Source organism: Pteropus alecto, unplaced genomic scaffold, assembly GCF_000325575.1.
Source record: "Pteropus alecto unplaced genomic scaffold, ASM32557v1 scaffold105, whole genome shotgun sequence".
Classification (NCBI taxonomy): Eukaryota; Metazoa; Chordata; class Mammalia; order Chiroptera; family Pteropodidae; genus Pteropus; species Pteropus alecto.
Window position 1 is genome coordinate 5,879,440 of NW_006436294.1, and position 18,035 is coordinate 5,897,474.

Genomic DNA, 18,035 nt, shown 5'->3' on the forward strand with positions numbered 1-18,035 from the left:
GCTGACATCCCCGGGTGAGGAGGAAGAGAAAGGAAAAGCTGACATGTCCCAAACACGCGGTGGGTGGCAGTGCTCCTGACGGGCGGCTACGGTATCCGAGAGGCTGCTTCTGATGGCCACGATGGTGGGCGCCTGGGGTGGCGGGCGGGCGGGCTCGTGAGACAGTCCGATCTGCAGGGCCCGCTCCACTGCCCGATGTCTCTCTCGGCAGCATGCAGGGACAACGACGACGAAGTCCTGTGATCGGAACCCAGAGCCAGCTCTGACGGACACGGGACACGCATCACACTCTGCAGTTTATCAGACACTGGACTTTCCAGAACACCAACTCCTGTGCATACAGATGGGCAGTTTTACTTTGTTTGGTTTGAACTTTACCAAGAAAATCCTGTCGCCAAGACTAATGAGATTTGCATTCAGTCGCAGCTGGGCAGCTGTGGCTGTCGTATTCACGCTGAGTCTGCCCCACAGGTGCGAGCCCCCGGCCACCCACCGGGCCTCCTGGTGCCATCACGCCTGACCACTTTACACAAGAGGCTGCACGACGTCACGGAAATTTCCTTTTCTCCTGAACGGTGTTCTGGCAGGACTGACATTTTGAAATCAGTAACTTTATCACCTACGCATTTCATTTCAGGATTAGAAATGGGACATGATCAAATATTTTTTTATTGAAACGGGGTGCTGGGTTGAGAAACTCTGTTGAGGCACCTACTCTCGTACTTATTTTCGGGATCCCTTTACACTCCCCAAAACAAGTGATGACCTCAAGAGCTTTGTGTGTCTGGAATACATCTACCAATATTTATATTATTAGATATTAAAACAGACACTTAAAAATAAACTAATTACATGTTTTAGAAAATACTGTTGTTCGAACCCCCCCAAAAAGATACCACTGACAGAGGTGGCGCCCTTGCACGGTGCGACTGTCACGCCAGGCTTGCTAGAGGCTGGCGCTCTCACGTGCGTCCCTGCAGCCAGTCGGCCTGGCATGTCCGGTTGCGGGGCGCAGGGCTCCAGCCTCAGGCAGCTACGCGGCTGGAAAGGGCCTCTCCGCACAACTGTGTGCTGTGTTAATTTTTGATACCACAACCCAAATCAACAGGCGGTGGCTCTCAGTGGCAACTGCCACATGAAGCCGAAACTGCATCGCTCCGCGCCGCTGAGATCGGCCCACTGGGCCGTGAAGGGACTGGGTCTGCCCGCGTGGGACTCAGCCTCCTGCGTTACTCGGGGAGTATGGGCCACCGGTTACGCAGCCCCTCCCAGTGTCGACACGCTTCGGTACACAACGTTAATGTCACCCGGCACTCATCTGAAAAAAAGTCTCAACTATCAAGGCCATGGTGACGGATGTGAGTTTTTCAATATTTAAGTTTTTGCTTGAAAACTCAAATTTTGTCACTGGCAGCAAACACCACCAGCTGTTTTCCTTGATGGGACAGTCTCGCTGCTCTCCTGAGCAACCGGCTGCCAGACACCGGCTCTGAACCCCGCAGCGTCCGTGAGCTCCTTCCTCTTCCAGGAAGAAGCGGCGAGTCCAGCCCGCACCTCGGCCGCACGGTGAGTGCAGCGTGCGCTCCTCCCAGGCCCTCACACGATGACTCCGCGGCTTCCCGGTCACCCTTAGGCGCACTGGCGTCTTCTCTGGTCGCGTGAGCACGGTGGGGAAGCACACAGCGCCGGCTGGCGTGGCGTGTGCGGCTCCCCAGCTCTGCGGAGGTGACAGCGCTTCCCCCGCCGCGAAGCCCGCAGCATCAGCGCAGACGTCAGCGCCGTGCACGGGCGAAGGACGGCTCGACGGGCTCTGGTCGCACGGCCCTCGGAAATGGCCGTGGGGACGCCCTGAGGTCCGAGGTGATTCTATCCTGAGCTCTGCTGATCCCATGGGAATCGGGAGGGCGGATGAATGAGCCCTCAAAGGGACTCCCCAGATGCCCCGGGCCGGGGCCGGTCACAGGCAAACCTCTCCAGGTGAGCAGCAAGGACTGATGAAGAGATCCGTAACATAGTTGTCATAATCAGCTTTGTGGTTATAATGCTTTAGCTACTGAGTAACTATAATTAAGCTTTTAATTTTGAATTTTGAATGGGTGACAAGAACATTTCTCCCTTTAAAAAAACGAATTAAACTACATTACGAATTTTATTAGTACTCGAAATTTACCTACAACAGGCTGAGATCCTACCTGAACTGAAGAAATCCAAGTGGAATTTAGTTGTCCAAAGGCAGAGGCAGAATCGCAGGACCCCGCAGGGGGCAGAGGGGACTGCGCGGGGGACACGGGCCCCTTTTTGACTGTGGAACGCTGGGCCCTGAAAGCAGGACACGGCTCTGCGGGTGAGCAAGGAGAAGGAGCCGGGCTCACAGGACTCGGTCCTGACTGGCAAGGAGCCATCAATCATCTCGTAATCATCGAGCGATGATCCTCTAGCCACTAAAACTTTTAAGCCAGGGTTTGCCAAGCTTTTGCTTAAAGGATCAAAGAGGAAATATTTTAATCTTTGTGGGCCAGACTGTTACTGGACTACTCAACTCTGTCCGTGTAAGTGACACCAGCCACGGACAATCACAAACGAAGGTATAATTCATTCCACTCAAATTTTAACAAAAATAGGCAGTGGGCTATAGCTTGCTGACCGCTTTTTCAAAAAGTAGAACAATCCGATTGCAGAAAGAACCTGCAAATGTGCACTTTGAAAACATCTCAAAAAAATAAAGAAATGTGAGGCTATTTAAAAATCCCATCTCTGACCTCTAAAACAAACAAAAAGGCCTAGCCGCCCCTACCCACGACCCTAATGCTATAGCTTTCAAAACTTAGCCAAATGAAAACTATTAAAAATTTTACAGCTTGAGATACATAAAAACGCTTGGATGGAAAAGTTCTTTAATTCTGTGAGTTTTAGGGGAGTGCTGCATTACTGGGTGCCCACCACCAACTCTGCGTGAAACCTTTCCTCACTCCTGTGACTAAACGAGCTGCTGTGAACGCATTCTCTCGCTCACTACCTGCAACGCCCTAGCAGGGGGCGGGGTAATACCCTCATTCCACACACAGGAAAGTGAGGCCGGGAACAGGCAGCGACTCGCCCAGGCTTCAGAGCCCGATGTGAACAGACCCACGGGCCTTCCGGGCCTGAGGAACCACCTTCGAGACCCCGCCCCCAGAGCTGGACTATGCCGAGCTGTCACCGAGCTCGAGAAACACGCCAACCCACACGCACAAAGGGGAGGCCTTAGGGGCTGGGATGTGGGCTCCGTCGTTTTTCTGTGGAGAAGTGTTTTGCTTTCGTCGCTAACTCACTCAAAGCGATGTCCGCTGGACAGAGGACGTGGCCTTCCCTCTCTGGGCCTCGGTTTTTCTACTTGCTGAGGAGGTTGGACTACAGAACCCTTTGCCTCTGAAATTCTGAAAAACTGTATCAATCACCTGTTTTCACATTAAACGTGTGATAATATTAGGTCACTGTTACAGAATTTAAAACACTGACCAAGAAAATAGCAGCTTTCAGGCATGATGATAAAAAAATGGGTACGATATTTAAATAGCACCTCCACTAACAGATTTCTGAACATTTTTCAAAAATTGAAGAATTTTCGAAGTTTCTTAATATATTTTTAGCTAATCAAAGACCAAATAGCAGGTAACTATTAACTGCCAAAATAGTCTACGACATACTTACTTTCTAGAAAATGATCTGACTGGATTGATTATTCATGGCAACTAAGCTGGTATGTGAAAATAGCAGCATCCTGTCAAAAGCCAGAGGGGTACAAAGAATTCTTAATCCAAGGCAGCGGTCCCCAATCTGTGTGGCACTAGGGACCAGTGCTCCTGTGAGAATCTAACACCTGAGGATCTGAGGCGGAGCCGAGGCCGTGATGCCGGCGCTGGGGAGCGGCTGCAAGTACAGATGAAGCTTCGCTCGCTGGCCCGCCGCTCCCCTCCTGCTGTGTGGCCCGGTTCCCAACAGGCCAGGGACCGGTGTTGGTCCACCGCCTGGGGGTTGGGGACCCCTGACCTAAGGAGAGTGTTGACGGGCCAACTACGTCCCAGTCCCCGGCACAGCAGAGCCAGGCAGCAGGGAAAGCTGGGCCACCTCCCGGCCGGAAGAGTGAAGGTCAAGGATGTGCAGTGAGTGGGCGGGCGAGGCCTGAGCATGGCACAGGAAGGCCCACGCCAACACCCCGGCCAGGGCCACAGGCAGAAGGAGGCAGAAAATGCGCACAAGGTTCTCCATAAAACAAAACCAAACCCAAAGGAACACGGTCAGGTGAACTTTGACCCACTTTAAAATAAAGCAAATGTGGAGGGGATGGGGGGAGGGAGGGAGACCAGGAAGAGCAATTTAAGGTTGTATCGAATCCAGTCACCCTCGGTTTAGAACAGGTGAAATGCAAATTAGGAAAACAAGTGCACAGGAGGGGCCCCGCAGAGAAGCAGTGGAGAAAGAGGAGTTTGACAGCGACTGCTTTTCGCATGATCTGCACTTGCCCCGCCACCTCAGCCGGTGGGGCAGGGGTCTGAGGCAGGCCGGGGCCCTCGCTACCTTGGGCGGTGCCTCGTCGGATCCTCCGGAGTCCCAGGACACCGCGACCTGTCTGCGGGACTCCATCCGCATCCGCTCCTCTTGCTGAGCCTTCTCCTCCTCCAGGATCGTGCTAGAGAGAGAACACACGACGTGAGGGGCGACAGCCGGGGGTGGGGGTGGCACACACGCGACACGCCCGGCCCGTCTCAGGAGCGCCAGCTGGCTGCCGGCGCGCGATCCCAGTCAAGAATGGGAAGAGGCTCCTCTCTGAGCCGCCACCAAATGACCCGGGAACGGCCTCGGCCCCAAAGGCAAGTCCATCCGCAGCACAGCCCAGGGGAGAGGACGGCTGGGCAGACGAGGACGCGTCGGGGACAATCAGACGAGCGGGACGGAAAGCGTGCACGCCCACGTTTACTTGGAGCGGGACGGAACCACCCGGCACTTCGTCGAGCACAGACGTGTCTCAGGGCAGGGTGCACGTGGACGCGGGCCCCCCACAACGGGACACCGGCCGTTAGGGGACAAGTCAGCACCATGGGCAGTCGACCTCCCTAAACTGCTCACTACGGTCCCCCTCTGTTCAGCTCGAGCAGGACTTTACCTCCCCAGGAAAACGAGCCGATACGCCACAGCGCCGACCGCTGCGTCTGCGACGCGCCGCCCTCCCCCGGGGGGCGCTCGGCATAGCCCGCTACTCACCGCCGCTCCGCCGGGGGCCGCCTGCCGCCCCACATGTCCCGCGGCTCGGGGCTGCCGCCGGCCTCTCAGTCTTGGCCGCCTGCCATCACAGACACTGCCCAGAGGGCGGCCAGAGCGAGCCCCCGCTAAGTGCCCATTCCACTCGGGCTCCCTGCGGCTCCGCGGGCGGCCGGTCCCGGGGACCTTCCTCCCCACCGTGGCCAGCGGCTCCCTCCTACACGCCCGCCGCTCGCAGTCCTAATAATGCAGCTCATTCAGCGCCGAGCCTCCCGGTGCAGCGCACAGCCACCCAGAATTACTCATGAGAGTGAGGTCAGCCGCCCCGGACCCCTTCCAATCTGGGAATGCGCTCGACTGTTTCAAGCGGACATTCCTGCCCGACTGGAGATTGGGGCGGGCCGTTCTCACACAGCCCGACTCACGCAATCACCTTCTAAATCAGGAAAAGCAGACAAGATCCGTTTCTCGACTGCCCTGAGTCAGCAAACCATTACTACAGACGGGAGGCGGCTTTTTTTTTTTTTTAAAGGAAAGGGACCGGTTCCTCCGTGATCACATTAGCACATCAGAGAAAAGCTTTCAGTCAAAAGACTCCACTCCCTTCCTGAAAACATGATCTTGGTTTTCTCCTAGCTCCAGCGGGATGATCGTGACCGAGAAAACAGCATGAAACTTCCACAACACTCGAGAATTCAGAGTCACTGTCGAGACTGGCGAGGTGCGTGCCATGCCGCGCTGCTGAGCAGCTGGCCCCGGGCCGGACGCCGGAACTGGCTAATACGTGCTGTCAGCGACGGTGCACCTGACCCGTGCCGCCACGAGGCCGAGGGCTGCGACCTGACGGCCCATCCCCACACGCTCCGAACAGTACCGATCCTGGGTCACGTTCTGCGTTAACGCTGACGGCGCACGGATGAGCGAAGCCACAGTCGAGACTGCACCCACTGACTGGCGACGAGCCCGTCACAGCCCGTCACCCAGCCTCCTGTACTCAACGGAGAAGGGCTGCAGGCCGTTCCCTTCGAGGTGGCCACTGGGAGCAGGAGCCTGGCCCGGGACCACTGGCCCAACTACCTGACCCACAGACCCTGAATCAAAATTTCCAAAAATTTTATAGTTTCAAACAACTGTAAAGTGCATAAAAATCAAGTAAAAAAAAAATACTGTCCTTTTTTTTCAGCTTCTTCGAATAATGAAAATCCAGACAAGCTATGACAAGGCCGAGCGTGACACGGCCTTTGAGGCGACGAAGCCTCCGTTTTTCGCCGGCCCCGCCGAGGCAGTGCGTTGCACACGCGTTGCTTTGTGAAACGGGCCACCCTGATCTTAAGGCTGCTGTTCCCCATAGAATCCTCTCCAAATGGGTCACATGAGGTCCCTGGCCATACGGAGAGCCTCTCCGGCTCCGTCCACCCACACTCACTCTCCGACCCCCTGAATTTCCTGTCTGAATCATTCACTTTGGCTGTTCGTCACACACCACTATCTATGTTATTTCTCTGCTTAATGGGTTTGGGCCGTAAGCTTCCCAGGCTCATCGGACTTGGATCCGATTTCTCGTCAGCTGCACAGCATCTGCATGTGACAGGGACTTCCATGTTTCTGCCACGGAAGCGCCAGGCTCGTCTCTCAAAGAGCACAGCGCTGGCCGGGCAGCGAGTCCCTCTCGTCTCACGTCCGAACGCTTCTGAGAAAGCAGAGCTGACCGCTCAAAGTAGTCCGAGCATAAAGAACTCGCAGACGGCTGTTTTCACAGCGGGAAGACTACCCCACACCCGGAGTTGAGCGTGCACAGGAAGACGTCTCTGACGTTTCCCTTTCCAGCTGCTGGAGAACCAAGAGCAATAAACTAGAATGTGCGGAGTGTCGAGGAGGTCAGATTCAAACATATTTTCCCAAACTACAAGTATTTTTAGTAGCGACATGTTCCACTTGAAAGCCTGTAGCTGCCTAATGTGAACTGGCCATGAGCCCTCATGCTTTTTCCTGGGATGCTGGTTTCTAAGTCTCAAACTTGCAAGCAGACGAAACAACAAAAGCTAAGACTTTTCATTAAACAAACAGAACATGTGACAATCATGTCTTTATCTACAAATCTGATCTAGGGAGAACTCTGAAGAGGAGAAAAGGATTCCTTCATTTAATTCTAGCTTCATTTTTTACTTCTCTTGCTTTAGGAGAAAAAGTCATCAAAGAACCCAATTCAGAGTAAAAGGCCATCAGCAGTTGGAAGGGTCGCTCCGCTTGCCTGGCCTGGCCTGGCTCACAGCGCTCCCCGAAACCAGGTCTCACAGCCTCTGCGAGTGGGGATGGAGACGTCTTACTACATTTACATTTCCGTTTGGAGCAATAAAATGTGACCTCGCTCCTAAGGTATTTTCACGGAGACCAAGAAAGTGGTCTGATGGGCCCCTTGTCTCCAGTACTGAGCTAAGCCACAAACACGAGCCTCCAGCACAAACGAGGGTGAGAGTGAAAAGGGCCATCGGCCTGAGTGGCTGATAAGCCCGTCGCGCGGTCCCAGGAGACAGGGCACAGCTAGGGGCTGCGTCTCTGCTGAGGTAGGTGACACAGGCAGTCTGGCCTATTTCAACTTGTTACCTCATTCATGAATGGAATACTGTCTGTCCTTTCTACTGTTGGATGGAAAAATTAAATATGTGAAAAAAAGAGTAAAACCCTGAAGTAAACGCGAGCCAGTTCTGCAACGTTACCTGCGTCGTATACTCCTAGGGAGAAACAATTTCTAACCCGTTTCCCTCGCGTAGCATTCTTCCTGAATGGCCATGCTACTATGCTTTTCTTTTAAACTGAACACCTTTCTTCTTTAAATGTAAGAAATACTCTTTGCCCGAAAAACTGTTTTTTGAAAAGGTGGAACTTTGTTCACCTAAACATCATAATTTTATGGTGACATCACAAAATTTGCTTTAGATATAAAATCGTCTGGGTTTGTAGCTACTTAGACTAATCTGAAAGATATCCACAGAAACGGCAGCAAGAAATTGGGAGGGAAAGAAGCCAAGAGGGAAATGGCTCGTTCTGGCAAGTTCATGGGAATACCAGCTTTGAAACGCGATCTCTTATAATTACCCAACATTGCCTCAGCACAAAGGAATGGAACCAACCTCTAACGACGACGACAACAACAACAAAACCCTTGGTATCTCTGCAGAAAACAGGGCTGGAGACAGACGAAACGGGGGCCGCGTGTCTGTAAGGGTCTGTCCCAGGGCTTGCTGTCCCGGCGGCAGTTCCAGCATCATGCCTCCCGCCGTGTCCGTAAGGGTCTGCCCCAGGGCTTGCTGTCCTGGCGGCAGTTCCAGCATCATGCCTCCGCGGCTTCTCTTACACACAGGCGTCCAGTTTTATGGATTACGCTGAAACCGCGTTTCTCTCTTATTACATCTCAAACTGTAGGAAATTATGCCCTTTTGTTCGGTGGTGGTGTTCCTCATCTCAAAATTATTAATAAAAAAATGATTTCTACAAAACGTTACTTTAGAATGGTGACCTCGCTGTATTTCTGGCAAGTTCAAGTAGCTTCTTTGTGACCAGCCCTCTAGCGGACAGCACCTTTGGACTATGGACTTCAGAAGTAGCTCTGTGAGAGCAGGGGGACAACCCAAAGCTTCCAGAGTCTGGGGGAGTGGGCACTACGGGAGGAGACCACACTATAATGGTCGCTGGCAGAAGCAGACCCCAGTCTTGCGGGTGTGAAGAGCCAGATGACTGCTGGGCCACCATGGCTGGTGGAAAGCGAGCGAGGAACCCTCACGAAGAAGGGAGCCGGGGAGGGGGCTCTGCAAAGTCTGAGCATAAACTCCGCCCACGTCTCTAGCTGACCGCGAAGCCACGCACAGGGAAGGTAGGCTCCCAGCAGCCACCTAAGGCTAAGAACTGACCTGTAACGTGATGCTGCCCGCAGCATGGAGAGTCTGCAATCTGAGACCAGTCAAGTTAACTACCCGTTAAAACCAATCAACCAACCACTCTTCAGAGAACTTTAATTGAATAAAGAGTCACATTGTCCAGGACAATTTAAATTACTTGACACACACACACACACACACGATCCATTCTCAAGAGGAAAACAAATCTAAAGGAGGCTGACTCCAAAGATGACTCGGAAGTTGGAATTAGCAGGCAAGGACTTTAAAGAGCTATTATATTCAAGGACATAAAGAAAAATTTGTTCATAATTAATGAAAAGATAGAAAATATCAACAGAAATAAAAACTGTAAAAAATGAGACAAATGAAAATTCTATAATGAAAAATACGATATCTGAAATTAAATCTCCACAGGATCAGGGAAGGGGAGACGAAGATGACAGAGACAGGGAATTTGAAATAAATCGATAAAAATTACCCGATTTGAAGGAGTGAGAGAGAAAAGATTGGGGTGGAGAGGGGAAAATAACAGCCTCTGGGACCTGAAGGGTTCTCTCAAAATGTTTCACACACACAAACTGAAGTTTTAGAAGAGAGAAAACGGAGCAGAAGAAGTATCTGAATGTACGACGGTCACAGACAGACAGATTCAGATTGAAGGGGCTCAGTGAAGCCTAAGCATGATCAGTACGGAAATCACCCCAAGCGCATCCTACTTAAACTGCTGGAATCCAAAGAAAAAGAGAAACGCGTGGAAGCAGTCAGAAAAAGAAAGACAAACCACATACGAGGGACGACCAAGTGAAAGGCCAGTGATTTCTCACAGGAAGTAACAGAGGTCAGAAGTTAGTGTGAGAACAGCTTTACGGCACTAAAAGAAAAGAGAAGGCTGTCAATTTAGAATTCTGTTTTTAGTAAATATAATCCTTTTATCTGAAAAAAAAATTTTTTTTCAGATTAAAAAAACCCAAAACGGATGGAATGTACCAACAGACCTGCACCACAAGAAATGGGAAACGAAGCGGGAGAAAGATCTGTGTGGGCATCTGCATGGGGTTGAATATAAAAGATGTTTCCTTACTTTCCTCAAAATACTATTTAAAGCCCAAAACGTAATCGTATTTTGTGAGGTTACTAACACTTATGAATGTAAATATCATATATGACATCTAGAGCAGCGGTCCCCAACCTTTGTGGCCCCAGGGACCGGCGCCCCGAAGAGCATCTGCTGCCGGCCGGTCTGACGCGGGCGCTGGGAGCAGTGCAGACACAGACGAAGCTTCGCTGGCCCGCCGCCCCCTCCTGCTGTGCGGCCCGGTTCCTGACAGGCCGGACCGGTACTGGTCCGTGGCCCAGGGGTGGGGGTCCCTGAGCTGAGGTGTAAGGGCCTGAGGCGCTGTGAGGCCTCCACGCGTGGAGCACGATGAAGACCCAGGCCAACCACAGGACACAGTGCAAAGGGTGCTGGCAAACGCGGGGTTTGGTGGACAGAGAGGGTGGGGGACCCGCCGCTGGCTTCCAGCGCCAACCCTCTTAGCCGACAGCCGAGACACCGGCCCCGAGACGTGGGCCGTAGGGCCCCCCACCGGTTCCTGCCGCTTGCAGCCCCGACGGGGCGGGGGCACCTGGACCAAGGCCTCACTCTCCCCTGACGTTTCCGGGGACACGAACCCGGGGGACGAAATTCAGTGAAGGGGAATTAGAAACAAGGGGAGGGAAAACGAGCCAGAGAATGAAGCGGGAACGGACAGAACGGAAGGGAGGGGGAGGGGGAGGAAGGGAAGGCCTTACGGTGGCCTCAGGGGGGGTCGGGGTTTCACTGGGGTCAGAGCGTGGGCTCAGCTGTCAACAGTAAACACGTAGGTGACAGCTGCAGCGCCAACCTGTCCCGTCAGAGGTCTCGGGCGAGGGGGAAGTGGACAGAGCAGGGGAACATGGGGCGGGGGGAGGGGGGCGCGGAAAACAGACAGGAAAGGACACGGGGCCTGGAGTGAGGAGAGGGGCCCGGAGTGCGGGCCACCCTCTGTCAATGGCACAGTCCAGGGTGAGTCACGGGACTGCTCGAAGCCACGGGTTCCGTAAGTGGAAAAGGCAGTAACAACGCACGTTACCAACGGCTGCGGAGCCAAACACGGTGACGCGTGGGAAAACGATGTGAGGATGATGGGCGACCTTTTACGAAATTCAAGTTTTTCTCACTACAAACCTGTTGACTCCACACAAAATCGAATCAAATCGTGGAGGTGTAACTACAACGAAGGTGTGCATGCAAAGCTCTGAACAGCTGTGTGGCTGAACGTCACGAGGGCGAGGACGATCCTCCAATGAGGACCAGTGAAGACATAATTTTAGTGGAAATGATTTAAATTTTACATCAAATTCCCATTAAATGTAGATTTACTACTTACTTTTTATTACTGGAAAGGCTAAAGATAAAAAAACAACCAACCAAGAAACAAACCAAAAAACCCCTTAAAGTTCAGACGCCGGGAACACTCTGAGATGAGCGTGGGGACAGCTGGGAAAGATCACTCTCCTAGACGCTGTCGTGATCCCACAGGGCGGCGGAGAGACGGGGGCTGCTGCTTCGACGACCGAGGGGGAGTTCACACTCCGCCTCCGGAAGGAATTTTGGAAGCAAATACAAAAACACCTAAAAAAGCACACGGCGAAGGCGCACAGGTAACCTCACCTCACGAACCAAACCTAGAGCTTTTAATACAGAGTTCACGTTTTAGGGTAAGTAAATGAAAAGTCAAAAAGGACTTTTAAAAACTTGTATAAGATGCTTTTCACAGATTGAAAATGATAAATCCATGTCTCTATAAAGTGTCAAAAAGATATGCTTTGTATTTTGGTATCTGTAATAACGGCAAACACTTTTAATTCAAATCACCAGTTTAAAAGGTAACTGATCATTTTTCTGTACCCTAAGACCCCCAGGTCCCCCCTGGACCTTCGGGAAAAGCTTTGCCGTCTCCACTGCCACTGGAGCCGTGCGCACAGTGTGTGTACTACAGGAGCTGTGTTCAGTTGGAGGATTTTAGATGACTTCATTTAATCCTGAAAACTAGAGTGTAGGTGGGATCTGTGATCCTGCTCTGACAGGGAGGCTAAGCTGCCTGCCCGAGGCCACATGACCTTTTCAAACTTCTTTTTAAACTCTAACCTTCATGATATAAAATATCTAACTCTAAACACCGGGCTAAACTCCTCCGAAGTCAAGTGCTCTCTGTGCTTGTTACACACACACACACACACACACACACACACCCTAACTCTAAACACCAGGCTAAACTCCTCCGAAGTCAAGTGTTCTCTGTGCTTGTTACACACACACACACACACACGCACACTTACGCTATAGGTGTTGCTGGCTTGAACCGGCAGCCTCACAGATCAACTGAAATAGTCTGTGTCCTGAGATACTTTGTAACTTCACTTGGGTATGATATTAAGATATTAATATGAAAAAAGAATAATAAATTTGAGACTGCAGCCACTCCAAGCTAAGTCACGACCCTGACCGAAGAGATCACTCGAAGGCCAGCTTTGTATAAGGTTAACAGCAAACATGACACTATTAAGCTAAAATAACAAACAAACATACACCCCCTCACCCCCAAGCTGTAGAGGAGACTATGTGTTGTGTATACGGGTTGAGTTCTCAACAAGTAACCACAGGCCCCAGCTCACCCGCACCGGCTTGGCTTGCCTCTAGCTTGCCTCAAGTCATCCCTGTAGAGACGAAGCCTTCTCAAAAACTTCCGGAACTGTTCCTCGCTATATCTGGGGTTCCAGAGGGCCACAGCAACAAGATGCAACACACTCCAGGTGTGGTGACAAAATAAATATACTGAAGAGGGCAGTTATCTTCAAACTAACATACAGAGACCATGTCACTCTTCAAAGTCCTTGGTGGGGGGGCCCTGTGCACACGTCAGCGATGTTGCCATTTTTGGGGGGGACTTTCTTTCATTGATACTTAAATAAAAGAGAACCAGCTACAAGAGTTCCTTGCCATCCTATTTTTTTTTCTTTTAACTAAGCAATCTGAACTACTTGCTCACTGTCATAATTATGAAATGGAGAACTTAGTGACTCTGCCCATGTCTCAAATCACAGCACAGAGCATGAAGGCGGACGCCGGGGGCCGGACTGGGGGCGCTTGCTGGGAGCTCCAGCCCCGAGGCCTCAGGTCCGCTGCCGACCCTCACCGATTCCTTTCATTCGTAAACTGCTAATGAGGAGACCGCCTACGTCCCGAGGACTGTGTGCGTTAGGATGGGATTGTGTGTGAAGGTTCGTTGAACGATGCATGGTGACCGAAAGTCCTCGGAAACGCTGGTCTTTAATGTCCAAACTGGTAAAGCTAACTGGGGAGGGCGACACTTGCTGTCAACGAGCACAGCGCTGGTCCTAAAGGTGACCCGACCAGCTCAGTGACGGCAAGCCCCCTCGACATCACAGATCGCGGCCGGGGCGGCGTGTACTGGCAGGTGTCCTCTGGGACAGGCGGCTCAGGTGATGTGTCTGCATGCCACGCTTTGGCGCACACCCGCAGTGGATCTGTGGCCCAGACGCACGGGCACCTGCCGAGGCCGCAGCCGCGCCGGCCATGCTGCGGAATGGCCTGCAGGAGGGTCCGCCCCGGGGCACCGCTGCGCCACCAAGGCCGCCACACGCCCAGCGGGCATCTCGGACGCAGACTCACTGAAAGACACTCCCTAGGGTGCTCAAGCGACAAGTGTTCCGACGGCGCCAGGGGGAAGGATCGCAGCCCCACCCATGGCGGAAGGCGCAAACTGCGTGCGTCCCCCACGGACGACGCTGCACGGCGGCGACAGCGGCCCACGGCCACGGGGTCACGGCCAGTCTTGCACTGCATGCTGAGAAAGCACAGCTGAGCGACGTGGGGGCGGGGGCGGGGGTCTCAGCCAGGCGGGGCGCCGTGGTCCGTGCTTCCCCTGGGTGGGGGGCAGCGGGCCTTCGGGGTGCCTCCGTGCAGCTCTCCTGTTCTGGATGCTGGTGACATGTGTGTGCCCACGCTGTGAAAACTCAATGAGCTGTTCACCTCCTGGTATGTTTACGTGTTCGCATCTTTGTACGTCAATAAAAAGTTTTAAAAAGTATACAACTGAAACTGGCATATTACTGTCTGAAAAAAAACTCACTGAATTGTACAGTGTAAATACAAGCAACTAATTGTCTATTACATTTCAATAAAGCTGGAAAGAAGTTTAAAAAATATAAAAGTTATGGTATGAAAATTTTAATTGATAATTTTTTCATTGCCTTCCTTTGTCTAAAAAGGATTAAGAAGCTGCACGTTAACGTAAAACGTTTCCCTAAACTGATATAAAACTGATACATTTTTTTTATAATGACTCGAGTCAAGCGGAGCACCGCTGGGAACAGCACACTGGAACGTAAGCGCTGAAAAGGCAAATACTAAAGCTGTGCGTTGGTTTCCTTGGCAGAGTATCTATCAAAGAATTAACTGAATTAAACAGCCGTGAGATGACTTCTTCATTCAAAAGATATTTAGTGTGCTCTTATAACCTGTCAGTCATCCGGGACAAACATGGCAGGGTGCACAGATTAAGAGAAATTCCCCCGATGAGGGGTGTTGTACCCTTGCTGGTCGGCCACCTCCAGGTTACTCTCATTCTGTTGCTCAGTGAATTCGCGTCTGTGAATGAGAGACAGGTGTAAGGAGGACAGGCTGTCACTGAGACCGACCTGGGAAAGTAGGACTCAAGTACTTTATGACTTTGTCTAACAAGAGTCATCCTGAGAGCCGCTTTTCTCCCATTTATAACAGAGTAAAAAGCATGGCCAAAGATGAGTGGAATCCCACAGCGATTTGAGTCTATGTGAAAAATTTTCTTTTAAGGTAGACAAGGAAAGTGGGATTTGGGAAACATTTTTAGCTGCTCTGAGGTAAGGACTATCCAAAACTTATTACTCTGTTAACATCTTGGATATAGTTAAAATTCTGAAAACCTCAAATAAAAGAATGTATCTAATTACTGTGATACACTGTTACATATAAGTGACCTGGCAATTACATTATAGCTAAATTTTATTGACCTATTTGGTAGCCTTATTATACATATTCTAAGGCAAAGTTAAACTTTTCTGACTAAATCAGAACACAGACTGAATCAGTGTTCATGACCTATGCTAAGGGGGCACAAGAAGAAACACATCAATTATAGTTACGTTTACGTGTGTATAGGTACGTGAATAAAAATAATTCTTTTTAGTTGTAAAAATTCATCGTGGATGGTTCCGGGAGCTAATTCACCCTCAAGGAGCGGGCTTGGGTTAAGGTTACGGTTAGCTCACATGCGCTAAGCCGCGGGTTCAGTGGCTTCCCGACCCCTTACTGGGTCCGGGCTCCTGGCCCGGAGGGGCGGCGACACCGAGGTGAGTATGACGATCCCTGTCCTCAAGGAGCTTCAGTCTAGTAGGGGATGAGACATACTAGACTGTGAGCTCCTCGAGGGCAGGAAAAGTGTTCTGGTCACCCTGCCCCGTGACCAGCGCCAGGCCCGGCTATCATGGCGCACGCCGTGTCTGTGGCACCGAGCATGGGATGCAGCCAGGCGTGGCAGTGAGGGCGACGGGACAAGAGCGAGTGCTCTGGAGGCCCCGAGGGCGGAGGCCAGTCTGCTGGGAAGCCAGGAAGAGCCAGCGCGGGGAAAGCAAGAGGCTGAGCGAGGTGGGCAGGGCTCCGAGAGCTGGAAGAGAAGATGCTCCAGGCCGAGAGGCGGAAAGCGATGGGAAGACGCCATCCGGCCAGGACGGAGGGAGCCCTCGCTGCCGCTCTGGAAGCGGCCACCTGATGCGGGGAGCAGCGGGCACCCCCAAAGCCCGCACGGAGTGAGGGGGCCACTCTTCCTCGGCCACGATCCAGGAAGATCGACTCATGAGTCATGCCGGACAGGGACAGACGGGAGGGCAAGCCGGCAGGTGGTCTGTGGACACTGCAGCGAGGCCTCTTCAGCCATCGGCTGAGTCCAAGATGGCAACGAAGACAAAGTCGCCACCGTCACCCATAGGAGGTGAGGGCGAGAGCTGGCCGCGAGGACGAATGTGATGTCCGGCAGCAGTTTAAAAGGCAGGTAGGTGGAGAGCAGAGAAAAGGGCAGGACAGAAGCGGACGGCAGACGGAGGCGAGAAGTAAAGCCTCAACGGCTGGAGAACCAGGAGGCTGAGAAGGGAAGGCCGGCCAGTGCCAGAGTGATGGCGGAGGGGCAGCGGCCAGAAGACAAGGTGTCGCGGAGGCTGGGAGATGCACTCGGAATTAGAGACGGGAGAAGTTTCCAGGACAGAAACTGTCATGTTGTGAGGAAAGATCAAGGAGGGACAAAAAATGATGATGATTTAGGGGCAAAACATGAAATAAAGCATGTCCAAAATCCAGCCCTCACAGTGGGAGAACACGTGACTAAGTTGTATAAGAATAGATGAGATTTTTGCTAAAAGAATGCTGGCTAGAAACGCTGAAGACCTATCATGTGACATAAAGAGCCGACCTGCTCTACGCGGCCCTAGCAAACAGGACCTGGGTGGGTGACCGGGGGGGACAGGAGCTGCCAGCCCTCTCTGGGGCGTGCCTCTCACTGTGTCAGTAACGGCGGGACGTAAGCTCTGGAGCAGGACCATGTGCCATTTGCTACTGAATCCACTGAACGCAGCTTAGAACAAAGCAGCCACAGAGCCAACAGTGGCTGACAGGATTAGCCTCCTGCATTTCCGCTCACCGGCCTGAATTCTTCCCGGATCGTCTGCCCGGTCAGGAGCCTTGTCCAGCAGGCCGAGCTGCCGGAGAGGAGACGAGGCTACAGGAAGTTGAGAGGGAGTTCGAGCACTAGGGGGAAAGGCTGGGACAGATGAGCTCAGGGTCTCCTGGACCCTAATATTTGGTAATTTTTATGAAAAAAGACTAAAATGTAGCAAATAAAATAAAAACAATTTCACATAAAATCAGAGAAAGACCCCAAATATAAAACTAGGTGACTCAGCAAACCAAGGTGTGGCTTGGTTGGTTATGTAATTAAGCTCCCTGCGCACACACGCATGTTATATGAAAATACCTTGTTTACCGGAGTATTACATCTCAATCTAGACTTTAACTCCACTGACTTCAACAACTGTTTGCTGAGCACGTGCCAGGTGCCTGGTCCTGAGCTCTGCGCTGGGGCCACGGAAACGAGAAGGCACAGCGGGGCGCACTGAGAACAGACTCTGGCTGAGGACAGAGACGAGCAGACGAGAAAGCCACCGGGCCAGCTGCCCGGGCTGACTCCGCCCGGGCTCAGAGGGCTTGGCGCCTGAGAAGTCCCCGTGGGTGCCCTCCAGGGCGCTGGGAGCTGCGGCGGTTTGTCATCTGACAGTGCCTGCCACAGAGGACGAGCCACAAGAAGGCAGGCAGCGTGGCTATGCCCGTGGAGGCAGGGCTGACTAGGGAGGGCTCCTGCAGGAGGTAGTGGCTGAACTGGGGCCTAAAGACTGAACTGAACAGGCCCGGCAGGAGTCAAGGGCATCTCGGAGACAGAAGACGGCACGGGGAAGGCGGCGAGCTGCGCTGGGAGGACCGGAAGCGGGCGGGTGGGCTGCAGGTGGATGCAGGGGCCGTGTGAGCTGACTCGAGACGACGCACGGGTCGCATGCCTGCGGCTCTCGTGGGCCACGCCACGTCAATTAGAAGTTAGGACAAAGAGGTGTGAGCGTAATTTGAAGTTTGCTAAGATTTTAAGATACATTCTACTTAAGACTCTAGGAAGGCATAAGTAAACGCAACCCTACGCAAAAAGGTAATCCTGCTCGCCCCAGAACTAGGTCAGCCTCGGACGCACTGATAAGGGGCCCCGGGATGCCGCCCACGCCCGG

General features: G+C 52.4%; 1 protein-coding gene across 1 annotated transcript in view; it reads right to left on the reverse strand.

The window, feature by feature from the left end:
• The window catches only part of PTK2 (protein tyrosine kinase 2), a 175,948-nt gene that overhangs the window by 21,281 nt on the left and 136,632 nt on the right, over positions 1-18,035 (reverse strand). Inside the window, exons 23-25 of the mRNA XM_025047590.1 lie at positions 16,907-16,964; positions 5,242-5,303; positions 4,558-4,669 (exon numbers count right to left, since the gene is read on the reverse strand). Of these exons, the coding sequence (XP_024903358.1) occupies positions 4,558-4,669; positions 5,242-5,303; positions 16,907-16,964 (232 nt within the window). The remainder of the gene's footprint in view (positions 1-4,557; positions 4,670-5,241; positions 5,304-16,906; positions 16,965-18,035) is intronic.